The following is a 14,260-nucleotide window of genomic DNA, read 5'->3' on the forward strand; positions in this document are numbered from 1 at the left end:
GAGAGCTCCCAGCACTGCCCCTCCCCAAAGCTTCTTCTGGGACGGCCCAAGGTCTTAGGGGCCACTGCCACGGCTGGCTGAACCCGAGAACAGGGCCAGATTGTGTGGCCACCAGTGACCTGCTGGGAGGGGAAGTGGGCAGCTGGCTGAAGAAAGGTCAGTGTGGGTGGCAGACCCTGCAGCAGCTGGGGACCCGGTGTGGCCCCTCCAAGGTTGCCTCCAGGTCCTCATCCCCAGACCTCACAGTCTGCAGCTCAGGACTGAGCTTGGCTTCTATAAATGCTGCATGGGGCATGTTCTGTGTCCTGTCCAGAGTGCAGGAGACCCCATCTTAGAAAGGTTGTGGAAAAGTCCTCCCTCCTAGCTGGACTGCCTGGGGCTGCAGAGGACACAGGGTCCAAGAACTCAGGATGGAGGAAGCTCCACAGAGACTACAGCCCAGGGAAGCAAGGACATCAGTGGTCAGCTCAAGGCTGGAGAGTCAGGGTGTTGATTTGCAGTAATCAGGGGCAGGATGTCTCTGTCCCAGATGGAACCTGAGGAGACCATCCCCTACATCAGCCCAGCCTTCTGGGCCTCCTTCCCCGGCAGGGCCTTTTACCTGGTCCTTCCTATTTGTGGGTAGACAAGCACACAGTGTAGAGGCTTCTGTAAAATCACCAGTGAGGTGGGGCTGGATGGGCTCCAGAGTCGCTGCTTTTGGACTCCAGTGATGTGCCCAGTACCCAGTCTGAACCTCCACTGTGGCGGCCCACATCTGCCCACCTTGGGACAAGGGTCCAGTATCCCCATCTGGCTGGAGTCTTCCCTCCTAGGAAAAGTCAGGCCCTCAGCCAGCTGGTTCCACTGGGGTCTGCTGGATCTAGCCAGAGGTGATATGGTCACCATTCCCCACAGGCCCTGCCAAGACCACCAGAGCCTGCCCAGGGTAGGAAACTTCATGGGGGACTGGGGAGGTCAGTTTGTAGAGGACATAGTGAGGCCAGACCTATCATGGCAGAGAGGGGTTGACCAGAGGTGGAGGGACAGGTCAGACCGCTTCTCTCTTCTCTCTGCAGTAGGTCCTGCCTTGGGCCAAGCAGGGCCCATTCTGACCAGAATCACAGGCCCCTGGACAGAAGCCATGCTGTCCTCTATCCCACATAACTAGAGGACAGCAAGCCATGCTACCCACCTCTCCCCACGGTTGGGACCCTCGTCACCGCCAAGTCCAGGCCCTTTGGAGGCATGTGGTGTGAATGCTGGGAAGCCCGTGGGGGCAGCAGGTGGGGAGCTGCCCAGGAACCCAGGGTGGGCTGCAGTAGGTGTGTGGGCCCCTCTGAGCCCTGCACAGTTGGGAGGCACGGTGAGTCCTTCCTGGGGCCACGGGGCTGGGACTGGAACCAACAGCACACTGCAGAGGTTGTCCCTGGCAGGTGCTGTGAGCTCTCAAATCCTGTCCCCAAGGGTCAGCCCACTGGTGCTGGGTGCCTCAGCCTGGCTGGGGGCTCCTGTGCTGCAGCCCTGGGAACTGGTCCTGGCTCTTCTGGGCAGCAGGCAGGTGAGGCTGCCAACTCCACAGGCCTGGCAGGGAGGACGCTGCTCTGATCGCCCACTCAGCATGGGGCCTCTTTACTCTGTGCTGTCCCTGACCCTGCGAGGCTGGAAGGTCTCCCAGGAGTTTTCAAAGGCTATGCTGGCCTTTGAGCCATCCTCTGAGGAGCGGGGACTGCCTTGGCCTCAGAGCCTGGCAGCTGGCCTTGTTCCTGGGGGATCACACTCTCTGCCCAGCCCCCAGGTGAGGTTGGAAAGCTTCCAATGGCAGCCCCCATCCCCAGGCCCCTCAGCCCCTCAGGGTCCACCTGCTAGGCCCAGGGCTGGGGTGGATTCCCATGCCACTGGTGCTCAGGGGCCTTGTCCACATGGCCCTGTGCAGCTCCCTGTGCTGCTGCCTCCCTCCTGTTTCCAGGCCTGTGACTGAGGTGTCCCAGGGGTGTGCGGGCCCCCTCATCAACAGATCCTGGGACTCTTACCTTGAGGGGAAGCTGAGGCCTCAGACCTTTGACATGGAGACAGACAGGACCCCCATGAACCCCAGTGGTTCTCTCTCCCCTCTGCACCTGGATCCTCTGTGGGGACCACCAGAAGTGGGGCCCGAGACCATCAGGAGGATCTCGCTTCTCCCTAGTGCTCTCTGCCCACCTTAGACCCACCAGTCAGAGGCACAGGTGGTGTGGGCCACCCACCCTGGGATTCCAGAGGCCAAGAGTCAGGGTGTGGGCTACGTGGGGGCTGAGGCCCAGGGCACTCTTGCTCCTGCTATGGCCAGAGAAGAGGCCCTGCCATGGGTGGCTAACCTGCAGCTCTGGGCTGGGGTAGAGATGATGCAAGAGGTGGACAGACCCTGTGGTCACCTTGGTCACCCATGGCCCCCATGCTGATGAAACCAAGGTGCTGGATAGAGCTCAGGGTGCAGCCCTGACTCCTCCCCCAATTGTCTCCACAATTGCTCAGTCTGGAGATGCTGAGGATCCTCTGTGAAGACGTCAGATGCGCCACATAAGTTAGCAGCCATGTGAACTGAGCAGGAGGAGGAATAGGAAGGGGAGGAGGTGCTTCCCTCCATGGGCAGAGGTTGCTGTATTCTCATCTGACCTTCCTCCTTCCGTGGGAAGGAGTTTCTGGGAGCCCTGGTGTCTAGGGGGCTAGTGAGTATGCGGGGAGGGCTCCAGCTTCTGGCATTGGGGTCTTTCTTAGGGTCCAGTGAAGCCCATCTCCCTGGGCTGCCCCCACCTTGTCCCCAGGACTGAGTCCCCAGTGAGGCTGTGGCCATAGTCCTATGGAGAACACAAGCCTTGAACACTCTGACTCCCTTATTGGGGTGTCTTGGAGTGAGGCCACCTATCAGCCCCCACCAGCCTGGGGTCTTGGGCCAGGTAATGACTTGACCTCTCTGCGCCTCAGTTTTCCCACCAAGGTGCTTGGAGTGGGGGAGGAGGGAGACATGGGCATGGGGCCGTTTGACCTCTGAGTGTGGCTGGATGGCCCAATGGCTGGTTAGCACGGGGGTCAAATTGCTACTGTCAAGCCTTCAGGGCCAGCACCCTTTCCCACCTGCATGGCCTCAGCTAGGACATCAGCAACCTCCACGAAGCTGGCCCATCCTGACCCGGCTCTGCAGAAGTAAAATCTCTGCTAAATCCTCTATTTAATTTTCTTCTCTAGAAAATTGTAGGAGTTCTGGAGATAAAGCTGAGCTGATAAACTGGGGATTTGGCCATTCTCGCAGGCAGCAGCCCAGGATGCCCCCCTCCGCTGCCATGGGCCAGCACCCCACAGCAGGCCTGCATAGGCAGGCACCCGCCTCCTGGCTCCTGGGTTCCAGGGACACCTGGCAAGGACACGCGAGGGTCAGACCCAAGGACACCCTGGGCCCTGAGAGAAGACAGAGAACTTCAGGGCCTTTCTTGGCTTCTCTGCCTGGGTGGGCAGTGGGCACTTGGGCTGGCCAGGGCTAAGGCTCTGCCCCAGGAGTCCCACTAGCCTGATTGAGACCAGCAGCACCCTTCTCTTGGCTGCCTCCTGCCCAGACAGCCAGGGTCTCTTCTGGCTGCCCAGCCTCCATCCAGTTTCTGTGGATCCAGTCTAGGCCCAGGCCTTCTGCCCACGTCCCTCCAGCTCCACGCCCATCATGCTGCCATCACAGTACCAGGTAGCTTCCAGCCACTTCTTAGTACAAGTCTGTCTCAGACCCTGGATGCCCAGATCTTTAGAACAGCTCCTTTGATGGGTCCTGCCCTCCTGTGAGTGCTTCCCAACTTCCGAGGGTATATGTGCTTGTGCCAGGCACTCTTGGTAGGGATGGGCTGTTGCCTGTCCTTCTTGTCCTGCCCCCATTGTTTGCAGTCCTTTTCTATAGTGTGGGGTCACTTGGAAGGCAGGGACTTCCAAGACAGGTGTAAGAGCAGACCATTTCCAGAAAGCCGAATGAACTGCTAAGACCCCCGGGGCAGACATTCTGGGCACTGGGTCACTGGGCTGCCTGATGCAGAGGCTGGGCAGAGCACCTGGGTGCTAGAGGTAGACACAGCTGCCCAGAAGCCAGCTGCTCAGATTCAGGCAGGTGAGCTGTTATAGCGCTTCACCTGGGCTCTGACTCTGTGGCAATATCCATGGTCCTGGGGCCCCTTCTGCACCCGCCTGAGGCCAGGGTGTGATCGAGGAAGCAGGTCACCAGCCTCCTGGTCCACCTGGTCTGCCACGTGCAGAGACACAGTGGGGCCTCCATGGAGGGTCACCCCAAGCCCCTGTCACCACACTGGCACGGCTTGTGTCCCCTGCAGACTGTGGCCTACATTGCTCTTCCTCCAGAAAGCCTCCTGGGCCTGCCTCCCCCAAGCTTCTTCTCCCTCGCTTCCCGTGTCCATGTGACACATGGTGTCCAGTTGCTGCAGGGTCAGTTCACAGCTGTCCAAACTGCTTTAAGTCCTCCTGTTTATGAAAACATCCTTGCTGGTCCCAGGAGAGGTGCAGGGATGTGCCACCCCCCCCCCCGCACCCCTGCACAGCTCCTTAAGTTGTCGTTCCTGCCAGGATAAGCAGGGGGGCCAGGCCAGGGTGGGGGACAGCCAGGTGGCTCAATCTCTCTCCCAGTCCCACCATGCTGCATGACCTTGGGCCTGTCCTGGTTATCTGGGCTTCCCAGGAAATGCCTGTCACAGGTGAAGGCTGTGAAGCTAAGTGGAGGTGACATGCCGGTCGCCTGCTGGTACCTTCCAGGCTGGAGACAGCAGGCAGGGGCCTTTGGCTGAGGTCAGCTGGCCAGACCCAGCAGGAAGGTCCCTCTCACCCAGGCCCACCCCAGTAATGGTATCTGGAGAGTCTCTGGGGACAGGCCATGGTCATTGATGCTCCAGAAGAAGCTTTCTGCATCTACGTGCTGTGCAGGTACGGGAGGTCAAGGACAACTCAGTTCTCTTTCCCATCTTACACAACAGCGGTTGAGAAGGCTGACCTGGACACTAGGAGAAGAAACCTGCAGCCAAGAAGGCTGATGCCGTTGGCAAGTTAAAAAGGGAGACCCCAAGCTGAGAAGCCCAAGAGGGGAAGCCCCACTGCAGCCAAGACCCTGTCCTGGCTGGAGGAGCTAGAGATACTCCCAATCTGCGAGGTGTTCCTGAAAGGCTGTGTACGAGAGGAAGCACTCAGCTGCTGCATCAAAGTCGAGGAGAAGGAGGAGAAGGTTCTTGTTGCTGTCACAGCACCAGTTGGTGGTGACAAGAACGGGAGGTGCCAGGGTGGTGAGGCTTTGCAATATGCCTAGATGCTATCCCACTGCAGATGTGCCAGGAAAGCTGCTAAGCCATGGCAAAACACCCCCAGCCAGCGGGTGGGAAACTGCGCACTCCAGGCCCATCCTGATCTTTCTCACCGGGCGCCACAGAGGCAAGAGAGGGGTCTTTCCAAAGCCACCGAGCAGTGGCTTGCTACTTGGGTCGGCACCTCTTTCCTTTAAGCAAGTTCCTCTGCATAGAACACACCAGAAATGTGCCATCGCCACTGCCACAAAGGCTGATGTCAGCAACATAAAAATCCCAAATACCTCACTGATGCTTACTTCAAGAAGAAGAAGTTGGGGCTGGGGATGTGGCTCAAGTGGTAACGCGCTCGCCTGGCAAGCGCGGGGCACTGGGTTCAATCCTCAGCACCACATACAAATAGAAAAAGATGTTGTATCCACCGAAAACTGAAAAATAAATATTAAAAAATTATCTCTCTCTCTTTAAAAAAAAAAAAAAAGAAGAAGTTGCAGAAGCCCAGACACCAGGAAGGTGGAATCTTCAACAAAGAAAGAGAAGATACGAGATCACAGAGCAGCGCAAGGTTGATCAGAAAGCTGTGGACTCACAAATTTTACCCCAAACCAAAGCTGTTCCTTATCTCCGGGGCTATATGCCATCCGTTTTTGCTCTCACAAATAAAATTTACCATCACAAACTGTTGTTCTAAATTTCTTACATAGAATCTAATTAAATAACTGATACATTAAAAAAAAAAAAAAAAAAGAGGTGGTCAAGGATGGTCACAGCGTTTCCAGGGAGAACCTTGAGGTCTGAACTACTAGTCAGGCCAAGGTCATGTCCCTGGGTGAAACTGGGATGGAGCCCTGGGGTCTCCTGGGCCCCCTGGGCCCAAGGCCATTATCACAGAGGACTGGTATCAAAGCCGCCCTTCTGTAGCCAGGGCCAGTGACTCTGCGGCTACCCTGGTGGGACAAGACTAGGACTCAACAGAACACTGCCTGGGCGGCATGGGGTGGGCTGAGGCCAGGGCAGCCCCCCACCTATCCACAATCCCAGAGGCCCCTGTACAGAGATGCATGTTTTAGAGCCAGGCCCCATAGCCATACAGCCCCTGGGCCACTGCCTGCAGCTAGCCAGGTGACCACGGCCCTACCCTCTCCAACCCTATGCTTGAGCAGGGCTCTAACAGGCCCCCTGTGGCCCCAGCTCAGGGGCTGCCTGGGGCTTGTGAGGTGAGACCCCACATGACAGGGGCACCTAGAGGGAAGGGACTCTGCAGAGAACTGGTTAGGGGCATCCTTTGGGGCTGCTCTGGGAGGAAGGAGCTCCTGGTCTCTGAGTAGCAAGCTCAGTCTGGATGGGGCCCAGGGCCTTTCTGACCCCACTGAGGCTCCAAATCCTCAAGGGGAGGGGTGCCAGGGCCCATGCCCCAGGGAACCATAGCAAGTTCCAAGACCCAATCCTCCCATCGAAAATGTAATTTGGAAACCAGCAAATCCAATAGGCCTGACTGCCACAAGTGCCCGCTCAGCTCCAGCACCACACCCTGCATAGCTGTGCCCACCCAGCCAGCTGCCCACCCTGGCCTTGCTCCTGTACTTGACTGCCCAGGCTGTGTGGGGCATGAAGGCCTCAAGGTCACCATTTAGTGGCTTCCACTCAGGCTATGCCCTGAGCAGGCAGGGAAACAGGCTGCCAGGGCCCCTGCCTGGCTACATAGAGGATGGGGCAGGAGCTATTCTCAGGCTACCTTCACCCATGAACACCTCTGGCTTCTGGACAGAGGGCCAGGGACAGTGGTTGAGAGGGAAAGACCCTACCCATCCCCCCAGGTACTCTATCCACCAGGCTGTGGAGCCAGCCTCCTGGAGCTCTGCCTGAGATGGAGCCTCATGGGAGCAGGGCCCACCTACCATGCTCCCTGGAACCTGGACACTGAGGCTGAGGGTCACCAAGCTTGGCTCAGCCAGGCCTCCTCTTCCTTTGCAGTCCTCTGGGTGTGGGCCAGGGGATGGAGGCCGGCAGCTCCCCACCACTTTGGCTATGGGAAAGGACATCCTGTGAAGCACAGGCTCTAGACAGAAGGCAGAGCCAGGGGTCCTGCCCAGGTGGCCCTGTGCCTGCAGCCATTTGGGGAAGTCACAGAGGGGCTTGAGGATGGGCCCCAGGCCACATCAGCCCCCAAGGTCCCACCTCCCGCCCCTGAAGGATAGCAGGAGCAGCTGCTCAGTCTGGTCAGGGAAGTCTCAGGACTGCTGTCCCCAAAGCCCTTGTGCACGAAGCACCGGCTGCACAAGTGGTATAAGGGCCACGCTGCATGTGGGGGGTAAGGCCAGGCCAGACCTGTACCTGTGACAGCAGCACGGAATGAGGGCCTTGCTGCGAGGTCAGTGTAGGGGAGGGTACCAGGAGGCACAGCCTGGTTAAGGTCAGGCCAAAGCTGGTGTGTCCGAGGAGGAGGCTGGGGGCCAGGGGAACTGGAGGGAGAGGAGGCAGAAAGGGCTGGAGCCACAGGACCCCTGTTAGGGTAGGATGCAGGTTTCCTGTTGGGAGGATAGTGTGTGGTGGGGTGCCTCCAGGGAAGCCAGCAGAGAGGCTGCAGGGCCACCCAGAGCAGGGTGGTCAGGGAGCATTCTACAGCCAGAAACATTCTACAGCCAATAGTGCCACCTGCTGCTCATGTTGGGTGTCGCCCTGGCCTGGCTCTCCCTGGGCCCAGGATGGATGGGACGTGTTTCCTGGGGTGCAACCCAGCTCTGAGTGACCTTGGGACACATTGGGTAGACCTGCTACCTCCCTCCGGGGTAGATGTGGCAGTCTAACTTCAGGCACAGGCTGAGCTCAACCCCACACAGCCACCTCCCTGCACTGTCCCAGGAAGACCTAAGCTGGGACAGCTAGGAGGAGCAGATGTGGCCAGGGTCCCAGTAGGCACTGCCCTGGGCTCAGTCTCCCAAGTGTGGAGCAGGGACCGGGTTGGGACTGCTTTCCCTGGGGCTGCAGGTTCTGACTGGGTGAGACGGCAGGTTAGGGGTTGGCTGAGGGACCACTGGTGTGGAGTGGAGCTGGTATGGGGGACATGGAGGCAGGAGAGAAGTCCCCTCGAGGATTGCAGAGGTGAGGTGCACTGTCTGCACTAGCACCCCACCCCAGGCCCATCCCCGACAGCCCCTCCCTCCAACAGAGCCTCACAAGAGACAGGGCCTCACTGTCTTGCTATTGGAGCACAGAGTCCAGCACAGGGCCAGGCCCGGAAAACAACCTTAGGCACAAAGGACAGATGAGCCAACAAAGGTAACAGAGTGCCTAGGGCTACAGGATCCCTCCCCTGCAGGCTCCCAGATCACAGGGACACACAGGCCTGGGATGGCCCCCTGCTCTGTCCCCCCTAGAACAGGGACACATAGGCCTGGGACTGGACCCAGGAACCTCCAGGAGATCTGCACCTTAGTCATGGGGCGAGGGGATGATGGGGAGGAGCTGCTGGGCCCTTTAAGAGGCAGTTCTGCCGGCCCTGACTTCCCCCTCCCCCGAAGGAGGGGCCCTGCTGCCCAGCAACAAGAGGCCCTTGGTGTGTACAGTGTCCTGTCGCTTGGGCGACCAGGAGCTGCTTTCTCTTGGGACACTGTGGCTGGTGCTGTCCTGCTGACTGCTGACTGCCAGTGACCCTCCCCCAGGTGCCCCACCCAGCCCCTGGCTGGGTGGCCAGCACCATGGCGCAGACTGATGTGCTACTGACTAAGGAGCCGGCCCCGCAGACTGTGCCACCGTGTGAGCTATCACCCAAGGTGTATGATGTGGCCTGCAATACAGGGGCCTATACGTCCTCAGGCCTGGCCACCACCGGCTTCCGCACGGCCAAGTACCTGATGGACGAGTGGTACCAGAACTTGTACGCCCACTACCACCAGGCCTTTGCAGACCGTGACCACTCAGAGCGGCAGCGGCATGAGAGCCAGCACCTGGCATCGGAGACGGAGGCACTGGCCCAGCGCACGCAGCAGGACTCCACACGCAGGGTGGGCGAGCGCCTGCAGGACATGCACAGCTGGAAGTCAGAGCTGCAGCGCCAGGTGGAGGAGCTGATCACAGATACTGACCTGCTGCTGGCCCAGAAGCTGCGGCTGGAGCGTGCCCTGGATGCCTCGGCGGTGCCCTATTCCATTGCCATGGACAACCTGCAGTGCCGGGAGCGCCGCCAGCACCCTGACCTCGTGCGGGACCATGTGGAGGTGGAGCTGCTGAAGGTGGGCAGAGGACAGCACCTGCCACCCTAGGGCCCGTCCTCTCCAGAGCTCTGGAAAGTGAAGCCCGGCCCTGGCCCCGGGGTCGAGTTTGAGGCTCCCCCTCTCAGGACGCCCCTGCCCTGGATTTCTGTTCTCACAATGGAAACTCAGGCCAGTCAGAGCAGAAGGCATAGGGGCGGGCCAGGAGCTGTTTGCACCTGTTCATGCCACATGCTGCCCCTTCCTCACCTCCTGAGTTTCCCTTCTCTGAATTTCCCTGTCTCCTTCAAACCCAGCATGACATGGCCTTGGGAGCCCCAGGAGGACTAACAGGCCTGGCTGCTGCTCCTGGGTCTGCAGAATTCCTGAGTCTTTCAAAGTCAGGGCCTCTGTATGCAAAGGCCTGTGGCAACCTGAGATTCAGGGAGATAAAGAGCCAGTCCCAGGGCCTCAGAGAGCCCCTGCCCCAGCCCACACTCAGGCAGCAACTTGAGTCCCTCCCCTCCCACATTTTCTCCACATGCCTACCCACCACCTCCATGGGCCCCTGCGAGACTGTCTGCCTGCTCAAGATTCCCTAACAAGAACACTAAGGAGTGGGGACACAGACCACAGAGGAGGAGGGGCGTAGAAACCCTACCAAACCCGAGTCACAGGGAAGAGGGTCCTTCACACACAGAACAGAAACCCATACTGGGCATGGTGGTGCACTCCTGTAAACCCAGCAGCCTAGGAGGCTGAGGCAGGAGGATCCCAAGTTTGAGGCATCTCATTTAATTTTTGAGGATCTTAATGAGATCTGTCTCAAAAATTAAAAGGGCTGGGGGTGTAGTTCAGTTGTAGAGCACACCTGGGCTCAATCCCCAGCACCCCCTCACACACACCCCCAAAAAGGAAACCCAGCATTACCCTCACATTCTTGATTCTCTGAGGTCCTCAGAGGGTAAGGTGAGCACTTTCAGTGCACTGGGTGGGCTTTGGGGATAATCTCAGAGCCTAGGGAAACTGTCTCAGGTGACCCTCCCCGCAGCCCCTAGAAGCCCCTGGCAAAAAACGCCACCAAAAAGGTTAAGAAGCTCAGAATGAGCCCAGGAAGAAAGCTGGCTCACCCTGTTCTCCAGGAAAAAACAGTGGGGTGAAGGCTGATGAGGGGCTGGACCTGAAGGGATCTACAGGGATCCAGGGCCCATAGTAGCCTGTGCCTCCTCAGACCCTCACCAGGGGTGATAGCAGGAGGGCTGCTGCTCAAGGGGGGTCTCCTCCTCCTCCAGGAGGCTGAGCTCATCCGGAACATCCAGCAGTTGCTGAAGAGGACCATCATGCAGGCTGTGAACCAGATACGGTGAGTCACAGTGGCCCCCAGGGTGGCCTAGGGATGGCCCCCGTCTCCAGCCATAGGCTAGCTGTGGGGTGGGACATGGAGGTGTGTGACCCTGTGGCTCAGAGAGGGGAGGGGGCCACCAGGCTAGTCGGTAGCACAGGGCTGACATTTTCAACCAGGCCAGCATCTGTTATGAAGTCTCCTACCTGGGGGGGCTGCTCCTGGCACTGCTGGCTTGTGAGGGCTCCGGGGACACCCTGGACAGTCCAGGTCCTGGAGCTGAGCTGGAGCCCGTGCAGCTGGGAGGGGTTATGGTACTGGTGCCCTGCAGCTCCAGACCACCCTTCCCTCCCCAGGCTGAACCGGCAGCACAAGGAGACTTGCGAGATGGACTGGTCAGACAAGGTGGAGTCCTACAACATTGATGATACCTGTGCCCGTTACAACAACCAGAGCACCCAAGTGCAGTTCCACCCACACTCCACCAAGCTGGAGGAAAGGTGAGAACCCCAGGGCAAGCCCAACACCTGCCCACTCGCGGCTGCCCCTGTAGAGCTCTGCAGGACTTCTTCCCCCAGACCCCAAATACTCTCATTGCCCAAGCCTCTTGGACAGCACTCTGCTCCCGGGACCCACAAACAAGACCCCTGCTCCAGCCAGGCACAGTGGCATGGGCCTGTAATCCCAGCGGCTCTGGAGGCTGAGACAGGAGGATCCCAAGTTCAAAGCCAGCCTCAGCAAAAGCAAGGCACTAAGCAACTCAGCGAGACCACGTCTTTAAATAAGATACAAAATAGGGCTTGGGTGTGGTTCAGTGGTCGAGTACCCCTTAGTTCAATCCTCGGTAGCCCCCTCGAAAAAAGACCGCTGACCCTGTGCCCAGCATCCATGCAGTTCACACAGGGCCAGGGAAGCGCCAGGTTGCGTTTCCGCACGCGACCAGCAGAGGGCAAGCGGCACCCCCCGGAGTCAACGCCTCCTGGGGTGGGGGGCGGTGGGGATGTGGCTTGGCCGTGGGGCGAGGGATGGGGCGCCATGGGACGTAGCGGGGCCTTGGAATCTCGGAGAAGGACACGTGGGGACGAGGCGGAGTTACCAGGACCTGCTGGGCCACGGGACTGCGGGGGCACGGAGAACGCTACAGGGCGGGACTACAGGGGCGCGGGGGCACTTGGCGAGGTCACGCGGGGCGGGGCGGGAAAGCACGCGGGAAGCGCCAGAACGGTCCGCACAGTCCCCCCGACCGGCCACGTCCCCGCCCGCAGCGCCTCCACGCCCGAGACCTGGGCCAGGTTCACTCAAGACAACCTGCTCCGCGCCGAGCGGGAGCTTCTGGCCTCGGCCAACTTGCGGACGCTCATCGACGCAATCCTGCGGGACACCAGTGAGGACCTGCGGCTGCAGTGCGACGCCGTCAACCAGGCCTTCTCGCGCCGCTGCGAGGAACTGGAGGACGCGCTCCACAAGCTGCGGTGCCACCTGCACAAGGTGGGGGTCGCAGGGACACACAGGCCTCTGGGAAGCCTACCCGGTCAAAAGCGCTATCCCGGACACGCCCCCGCGTGGGCACGCCCACTCCTTACGGGACAAGTCCTCCCTGGGACATGCCCACTCCTGGGAATTCTCGCCCCATAAAGAGAGACTGGATCCTCTGGGGCATGCCCAGACATGAGGGGCCTCCTCGGCCTCCTCTGCCTTCCGGCACCGCCCCCTGCCCCTGTGAGACCCCAGAAGCAGGCATTCATCTCACTCCTTAAGCTGGTGTAAAACCAGGTTCCATTGGAAGTTCCAAGTTTCTGGGTGGCTGACCAGCAGTGACAGCCTGCAGGGTGGGCTGGGGTCAGGAGGTGTGGGGCACAGTGTGTCTTGGCCTCTCTCTGACTCCAGGCACGTAGCGTGGCCTTTGCTTGCCTCCATGTCCCAGGGTTGGGGCCTGTTGACCACCAGGGCTCTGGACTCTCAGGCCAGAGCTGGGATGTAGCAGGCTGCACTGGGTGCCCCTGGATGGGACTCCTGCTAGACACAGCCCTGAGGCTGGGGTCTCCAGCCAGGCCTGGACAGCGTGGCCAGGGTAGGAGGAAGTGCTGGGGAGGGAGAGAGGGCAGCCTGCAGGTGTAGGCCTGGCTCAGGGCCATGACACTGTCCTCTGCAGATCCTGCGGGAGATCACTGACCAGGAGCACCAGGTGGCCGTGCTGAAGCAGGCCATCAAGGACAAGGAGGCCCCACTGCGCGTGGCCCAGACCCGCCTATATCAACGCTCATTGCGGCCGAATGTGGAGCTGTGCCGGGACACTGCCCAGTTCAGGTGCCCGGAGTCTCTGATCTCCCTCAGCCATTGAAGCCTCTCACACAAGTAGATATGGACCCTGGACATGATCCTGGGTGGGGCTTGCATGTCAGGGTTCCATGTCACTCAGGCTGTCTGATCTTCCTGCAAGGGACCTCAGGGCCTGACAAGCTGAACTTCTGAGGCCACAGGCCCAGAGGAAGGCCCTGCAGGCCTGTCTGCCCACCCTGCCTCTCTGCTGTAGAGTGACTGTGTTCCTGCTGAGGCATGGATGGGTCACATGCTTGTTTCCTAGTTCATCAAGTCCCAATTGCCCTTCTAACATGAGTCCTCCCTTCTTTCTCCTTCTCTGTCCTTCAATTTGTTCAAGAAACAGGAGGCCTCAGCAGGTTCCAATGGTGGGTACTGTGTCCAGTCATCAGGGATTGAGCCTGGTCAGCTGGCCACTGCTTACCATGGCCACTTGGTGCTGCTATTACCCAGGGTCTTGCAGAGCCCAGGGCAAAGGCTCCACTTCCCTGCTGGGAGCAGCTGGTGGAGGTCCTGCATAACTTGGAGAGAAGAGCCTCTTCCTTCACACTGTGGCCCTTAGGGCTCCACCCAAGGGCATGGCCCTGGCCCTGGCCCTGGCCTGCGTGCCATAGGGTCAGCTTCCCTGTGAGTTTCCTGCCTGCCCAGAGTCCCCAACTTCTGGAACTCTGCTCCCCACTGAGCACCCACTCATGCGCCTCTGCCCGCAGGCTGGTGAGCGAGGTGGAGGAACTGCACATGTCCCTGGATGCACTGAGGGAGAAGCTCCAGGAGGCAGAGCAGGCATTGCGCAACCTGGAGGAGACACGTCTGAGCCTGGAGAAGGACATCGCCATCAAGACCAACAGCCTGTTCATCGACCGCCAGAAGTGTATGGCCCACCGCGCCCGGTACCCCAGCGTCCTCCAGCTGGCCGGCTACCAGTGACTGCTGCTGGCACCTGGTGGTACTGTGTTGTCCCAAATAAAAAACATATTGACTTTCTGCAGATGCATGTGGTCCAGGGTGGAGTCCAATTGCTGTCCATCTGGGTAGCATCTCCCATCCTGTACAACCAGGCTTTGCCTTTAGACCCCATTGTCCTGGCCTGGAGAGATGAGGGCTCAGAGCTG

The 14,260-nt window shown here is 59.5% G+C and overlaps 1 protein-coding gene and 1 pseudogene across 2 annotated transcripts; both read left to right on the top strand.

Moving 5' to 3' along the window:
* The first annotated feature begins 5,294 nt into the window (after positions 1-5,294).
* LOC143385264 (large ribosomal subunit protein eL6-like) lies at positions 5,295-5,988 on the top strand (annotated as a pseudogene).
* A 3,007-nt stretch (positions 5,989-8,995) lies between these two features.
* Tekt4 (tektin 4) lies at positions 8,996-14,075 on the top strand. Of its 2 annotated transcripts, none has more exons than XM_076840730.2 (6): positions 8,996-9,529; positions 10,780-10,850; positions 11,186-11,329; positions 12,095-12,317; positions 12,982-13,136; positions 13,859-14,075. In XM_076840730.2, exons 1-6 carry the CDS (start codon positions 8,996-8,998, stop codon positions 14,073-14,075), a joined length of 1,344 nt encoding a protein of 447 aa, XP_076696845.2. The 2 variants fall into 2 exon arrangements, with proteins under 2 accessions (XP_076696845.2, XP_076696846.2); XM_076840731.2 differs by having other exon boundaries at positions 8,996-9,514.
* The last annotated feature ends 185 nt before the right edge of the window (positions 14,076-14,260 follow it).

Source organism: Callospermophilus lateralis, chromosome 19 (assembly GCF_048772815.1).
Source record: "Callospermophilus lateralis isolate mCalLat2 chromosome 19, mCalLat2.hap1, whole genome shotgun sequence".
Lineage (NCBI taxonomy): Eukaryota > Metazoa > Chordata > Mammalia > Rodentia > Sciuridae > Callospermophilus > Callospermophilus lateralis.

Coding starts and splice junctions, on each gene's coding strand:
- Tekt4 (XM_076840730.2), top strand. CDS start 8,996: ATGGCGCAGACTGATGTGCTACTGACTAAGGAGCCGGCCCCGCAGACT. Junction 9,530..10,779: donor TGGAGGTGGAGCTGCTGAAG/GTGGGCAGAGGA, acceptor CTCCTCCTCCAG/GAGGCTGAGCTCATCCGGAA. Junction 12,318..12,981: donor TGCGGTGCCACCTGCACAAG/GTGGGGGTCGCA, acceptor TGTCCTCTGCAG/ATCCTGCGGGAGATCACTGA.